Consider the following 6,897-nt stretch of genomic DNA (forward strand, 5'->3'; position numbering starts at 1 on the left):
TCTGAAACATTCCACAATAACTCCAAGACACATCAGACCATCCACATACCTACTTATGCCTCTATTGACAATGGCTGAGCTGTGCAGACACACCAAGAAAGTCTGGAATCGGCTTCACTCATGCACTCGAAAGAAAGAAAATAGAAAAATACAGAATTATGAAGGAAGAAAAGAGGGAAGCAAAGAGGCTGTCTGAAAATGTCTGGGAAATTCTAACATCCATGTTATTTGTGTTGAATAAATAATTAGCAGTCTGCCGAGTGCTGATAATCACCTCATTTGCTCAATCCTTATGGCCCTTAAATTTAACATCAGACTCTATCGTTCCACACACATCTAATGTGTTACTTTTGGCTGGTGCTTTAATTGGTATTTTATTCATTCAGGCCATTCAAAACGCAATGGAAAAGAGGGTGACCTGCTGAAGAAGTTTGCCAAAACTTAGTAAAAGTCCCCGTTAGTAAAATATCTCAAAGCTTAAATGACAGGACAATTTAGATAATGCAGATAACTTGGATCATTTAGAAAGGCTAAATCTGAGTTTAAGGTACTTTACTGTCCGGCTCAACCTCATTTGTACAGACCGAGACTAGAAGCTATTAGTAAATATTGTATAATACACATCTGAGATACTGAAGATTATTATACAGTGCAATTATTATTTTTAGTGTAGCCTACCACATTTATCTGCCTTCTCTTTCATCTTTTTTGTCAAATTAAGGCTTCAGCAATGTCTGTTTATCATGTCTACTGCAGATGACTTATACGATCATTTAAAACACCTCTTTTTCTTGAGAAATTGTTCCATTAGGTCAAAGTCTTACTATTTGTTTAGCAGAATACCCAATATGGCAGAAAGCACAGACATGGACCAGCTTCTGAGCTCCTTTAAGAAGTTTGCTGTTCATGGTGACACCAAAGCCACTGGGAAGGAGTTGAATGGGAAAAACTGGGCTAAGCTGTGCAAAGACTGCAAAGTTACTGATGGCAAGAATGTCACCAGCACCGATGTAGATATTGTCTTCACTAAAGTCAAGTGAGTTTTTCATAATTTTTTGTTCTGGAGACTATTTAAATTTTAACAAATTGTAATATATATTTTTGTTATTGTGCAGACAAAATAACCACATAAAATGTAAAAAAAATATATGTATATATATATTTTTGTATATTTATATTTTTTGTCATATATATATGAAATTTTCATTTCATGACTCAGAGCAAAGACATCTCGGGTTATTACATATGAGGAGTTCCAGAAAGCTCTTGAAGAATTGGCCCCAAAGAGGTTCAAAGGTCAAAGCAAAGAGGAGGCATTGCAGTCTATATATCAGCTAATTGAAGGCAAAGATCCTACCAACGTTGGTGTAACGGTAAGGCAACCATTTAAAAACAATAAGTTAAGTATATTTTCAAATAATTATTTTCTTTTTTATAAAAAAGAAATTCATACTTTTATTCAGCAAGGAAACATTAAATTGATCAAAAGTAACAGTTAAATGTTACAGATTTCCAATTCAAATAAATGTTATTTCTATTAATCAAAGAATCCTGGAAAAATGTATCAGGGTTTCCAAAAAATGTTAAGCAGCACAACTGTTTTCAACATTGCTAATAATAATAAATATTTCTTGAGGAGCAAAGCAGCATATTACAATGATTTCTGATGGATCATGTGACGCTGAAGACTTGAGCTGCTGAATATTCAGCATTGCATCACAGGAATAAATTATATTTTAACATATATTCAAATAAAAACCAGTTCATTTAAATTGTAATAATATTTCACAATATTATTGTTTTTATCAAAGAAATGCAGCCAGAATTTCTTTTCGAAAATCTTACAGACCCCAAACTTTTGAAAAGTAGTGTACTTAAAACAAGAAAAAAGCAAGAAAGAAACAACAGTTATTGGTTTGCCATTTCAACTGCAAATCGATTCTAATTCAACTAGTTATTAGGCTACCTCAGATTTGTTGTGACAGAAATGTGTGAGTGTATTACCTGAATTTTAAAAATGTTAGATAAACCAAGAAATGCCATGCAGTTGTTGCTCAAGAAGGTCTCTCAACACCGCACATTTTGAATGTCTCCTGTATCTAACACATAATTCAACTCATCATCTTATTTGTAGAGCGCCCCATGAACTCGACTGGAGGCCTTTTGGGGGCCCTAAGCAGAATTTGATTTCGGGGCCCCCTCCCACTACGCGAAGTCACCTGTGCTTGACGATTATTGACACAAATATCACGCAATAATGATACATTATAAATTAATACAGTGAGGTTATGTATTAATACAAAATAAATACTTCATAAAAAATAGATAGCCTACTTAAATAAAAAAGTTTTAACTTTTACTTTACTCTTTTACTAACTCTTTGAAACTTCTTAAAACAAATTATCTCAAAACATATCAAATAAATTATTTGCTAAAATAATGACAAAACTGAGAAATCAGAAACAAAATAAGGTCAAGGGTTCAACAATGACAATTATTGTTGAAAAATGTAAAAATATTGTTATTTCTCAATACAGTGTAGGCTAATTGTCCTCAAAATCTTTTATTTTTTTTATTGTTATTGTAACAGACTTTGTTGGATTGTACATGACAGAATCCAACAAAGTCTGTTACTATAATACCGGTACTGGCGTGATGTACTGGCGCTCGTTGTATATGTGTGAATGCAATGTATTTTTCCCCTCGGGGCTTGCCGTAGATAGGAATGGGTCAATTGCTGCACACAACACACCGTAAATAATAATGCAAATATACTTTTATCTTGCTCTTTTTTCTCCTTCTCTGTCCTTTTCTCCTTTCTATTTTCGGCACCAGAAGGACAGGTCCTTTTTTGTGACATGGCTTAACATTACCGTGACTATGCGCAGTTGCGCACTAATTGTCTATGCACGCGCGAGGTGTCTAGATTATGCGAATGACTTAAACGCTGGCAGACACAGCAGCAGTTGTAGGCAGGTATATTGATCATGAAATCAGAATTTTCTTGTCTCGAATTAATCATTCATTCATGCATTCATTCATGCATTCATTCATGCATTCATTCATTCATATTCATTCATTCATTCATTCATTTATGTCACTTGTTTAAGTCATCTAAAAAATATATTTTTCGATTTTTCGACTCGATTGGGGGGCCCCCTGGTGCCAAGCAGCCGCTTAGATCGCTTATGCCTCGGGCCGGCCCTGACTGGTCGTCAAATTAGTGAGACACCTAAAATGAGTAGTGTTGGTGGGCCTCCAAGAGCAAGATTGAGAAACACAAAAAAAGGTACTACCACTCATTCAGTTCAACACTAGAGGGCAGTTACAAATCAAACAGCAATAAATCAATTCTGGCAACTTGTTAAAAGTTCAAAAGGAGTTGCAGAAATAGCCTATGTGATGCATATGCTATTGACGGAATAGGTTCTGCTGGGGCAGGTTGAACAGATCGGTACAGATCATCTGATGAAACAACAATGCTAGCTTGATGAAGCACATTTTATGGGTAATTTCTAGTTCCTTTTTTAAAATTGATTTTCAATTTATGATATTGCTGTTATAGAGTGCCGAGGTTATGACGTCACTTTGTAGGACAACTCGGAAGCTAGCGGCGCATGGGTTCCCTCGATCGAAAAGCTATGCATTTTCCACATAGACTTCTGGAAAATCGCAAAAAATAAGATCTGTGTTCAACAAAGAGTTGTGACCCTTACACGTTTTGTCTATCAAGATAATCTTTACAAGTTAATCCAAAATTTATACATTTTGAAGCCTGTATAAAGTTTAAAAAACCACAAGCAGGTTATAACTGTTGTGTTTTATGTCATAGATCAAAACATGAAAATATTTAGAGGCTTTGTTAACCACAGACCTTATTTCAGGCGATTTAGCAAAAAAATCCATTCAAAAAACCCATAGACTTTAGGGCGAGGGAACCGGAAGTGCTAACATGCTAACTCACTTCTGCGTTTTGGCCTACAAAGTGACGTCATAACTTCGGCACTCTATTGCTTTTATAAAACAGGCCTCTCTCTCTCTCTCTCTCTCTCTCTCTCTCTCTCTCTCTCTCTCTCTCTCATTTCCTTATTCATTTGTATGTTTCTTTTTTTAACCATTCTAGAAAGTGGCAAAAACTGCTGCAGTGGATAGGTTAACCGACACATCTAAATATACGGGCTCACACAAGGAGCGTTTTGATGAGAGTGGCAAAGGCAAAGGCAAAGGTGGGCGGGAGGAGATTGTGGAGCACACAGGCTACGTAGGGGCCTACAAGAACGCCGGGACTTACGAGGAGAAGACAAAGGCCAAGTAAGGCCCCACTGTCTCCATGTCAACATGTTCTAAGCTCTGAGCTCCATCTTCATCAGCACTTATCTGGACCAAAGCCAAACTTGTACTTTGACCTGAAAAATCACACAGCCACTATGCAGTGTAACACAGGAAGTGTTGTAAAAGTTCGTCTTTAAGGATAAAGAACATAGTATTACAGTCAGTTTTCATTAGAAAGTTGACAGAAGGGTAAGAGGGGAATAGAAAATCTAAAAAAACAAGTATAAAGACTCGATAAAGAAGTAGGCTCTGTTGAAGGGAAAAAGATAAGTAGTGCACTTGTTTGTTTTTATGTTGCTGTTTAATAGCTAAGAGAAATGTGCATCTGAACATCACTATTCTTTAGAGAGTGTTATACCATGGTCTGGGTGAATACTCGATTCTGATTGGCTGCAGGGTGTCCGTTAAAAAGTGATAGAGGACACCTAGTAAAGTAGTTCTGGTGAAACTGCCTGTTTACCATTCGAAATTAGCAAATAAATGCGCTGCCTACAACAGCTGTGAGTAACCACAGCAACATGCAGTCAAAGTATCCGTTAACAATTTGCTCTATCAAAACAAACATCTAGTTAGATATTACATAGCCTACTAATACAACAATGAGAGACTTCGTTATTTCTTTTAACATTTATGGAGAATATGACAACGTTGACGACTGGGATGCTGCTGAAGAAAGAAAAAATGTAAATAAAACGGAGAAACGACACAAAGAGATAACACCGGGAGAATTGAATCAAATAGAAGACGAAAAAGATACGAAATGGGCAGTAAATACACTCAGATACTTTATTGTTCAAAAAGAAATGGACTCCAGCTTTGAAAATTACACCGCTGCTGCTCTGAATGAGAGTAGGCCTACAGCGTGAAGGGTTCTACAAGCTGAGCGGACTATAAATATCTCCGGTTGCTAAATAAACCGTCAGGCAAGTTATTATTTGTAAAAACTCTATTTAGCCTAATTAAAATATAAACTAATGTTTAAAAAAATATATTTGGCAAGTGACAATGGTATAAGCGGGTTAATGCCCTCCGAGGTGTCCATTGTCAGGCTTTAATGGGCTTCGGCGCTGCGGCGCTCCGCTGCGCGTCGGCCGGTTCACACCTCCATTAAAACCTGACAATGCACACCTCGTCGGGCATTAACCCTTACATAAGTGAACACAAGAACCTTTTTAAGAGATGTATTTCTTCTAACATATGTATAGACCTTAGTTAGGGTAGTGCCACATTTAATTTATGATAGGAATGAAAATGAGGCTGTGAGGGATAGAATAGTTCAATGTTGTCTAACAACACACCGATTGTTCAGCTGATGAAACATCTTTACGGGGGGAAAAAAACTTGCTGTAGACAAAAACAGTTTTAAAAGTTGTGAAAAAAGTATGTGATCCAGAACCTTTACAGTGTATGCCATTGTAAAGTCTGTACGTATATCCCTTACAGCCTTTTCATCTGCATTAAATTCATTATGGCTAACCTGACTAAGGTCTGCTGATGTTCTGCAGTCATCTAAATTCTAACATTATTCATTGCTAAAAATTAAATGTCAATCTTCAAATGAAATGGCGAACCAGCTTTATGTGTATAATACCCTTCTGTTGTTTGCTAAAATTATTTCCAAAAATTAAATGTCATATCTTTGTTTTAGTTAGCTTACTGTGTTACTGAAACTGGAAACTGCCTTTGTATAAACCATTACTAAATATATTTTGGTGTACGTGTTTTATTTTAAGGTTTGTTTTTGTACTTTGGTCTAAAAGATAAATAAAATACACAAACTTTATTGCAGCAAAACCTTACTGCCGATGTACACGACTGAAACAGACAACACACAGAATATTGTGTCGATATAATTAGGCTACTATTATGCATCATTACTAGTTCCAAAATAAAGAGATATATTATTGTTTCACATTCATACAGAATGCTTAAACACATCCATCATGTTATTGTGTAAAACATTTCAACCAGGCATCCATGAACTGCGAATCCCATGAAATTGTTAATTAAATTGTGTTTAATTAAATTAAGCTATTGTAGGCTACATTGGTCAAATAAATCCATCATACTGGAGCCTTTTTTCCCCCTGCTAGCACTCAGCATTTGGGGGTACTGCTACAATCAAGTTCTCAGTAGCCTAGATGCAGGTATAGTTTTAGGATATATTTAACGTTTCAGTACACATTACTTAAGAGTTATATTTATATCATAAAACGATATTACTATACTTTTCATAATACGCTTGCAGCTGATGTCCAACTGCTGGGTTATAAACTATAACTCAACGACGTAAAAAAGAAAAAAAATACCCAACCCATTTTAAGATAACCCAACCTAGTGACCCATATGTTTTTAACGCAGTTGTTGGGATAAAAAAACAAAAACAAAAAAAACTTTTTTCCTGTTATTTTGCTTGCTAAAATGTGCCACTGTAACCATAGTAATGTCTAAAAATAACATAGACTGCATAAAACAAGAAAAATAACCGTTGTTACTGCAATTCGTATTGCTGTTACTGCAAACGTTGGTTAAACAAAATTAAACCAAATAGGCCTACTTAATAAC

At 35.7% G+C, this 6,897-nt stretch overlaps 1 protein-coding gene across 2 annotated transcripts in view; it reads left to right on the plus strand.

Moving 5' to 3' along the window:
- Positions 1 to 6,039, plus strand: part of tppp3 (tubulin polymerization-promoting protein family member 3) — a 9,158-nt gene extending 3,119 nt beyond the window's left edge. Inside the window, exons 2-4 of one of the 2 annotated variants that reach the window (XM_077228911.1) lie at positions 836 to 1,036; positions 1,220 to 1,373; positions 4,124 to 6,039. In XM_077228911.1, the coding sequence (XP_077085026.1) occupies positions 849 to 1,036; positions 1,220 to 1,373; positions 4,124 to 4,315 (534 nt within the window). In that variant the 5' untranslated portion in view covers positions 836 to 848 and the 3' untranslated portion in view covers positions 4,316 to 6,039. The remainder of the gene's footprint in view (positions 1 to 835; positions 1,037 to 1,219; positions 1,374 to 4,123) is intronic. The other variant, XM_077228912.1, reaches the window with a different exon arrangement.
- Positions 6,040 to 6,897: the final 858 nt, after the last annotated feature.

This window comes from Siphateles boraxobius, unplaced genomic scaffold (assembly GCF_051911475.1).
Source record: "Siphateles boraxobius isolate OS27281-9 unplaced genomic scaffold, OSU_SipBor_1 130, whole genome shotgun sequence".
In the NCBI taxonomy this organism is placed as follows: domain Eukaryota; kingdom Metazoa; phylum Chordata; class Actinopteri; order Cypriniformes; family Leuciscidae; genus Siphateles; species Siphateles boraxobius.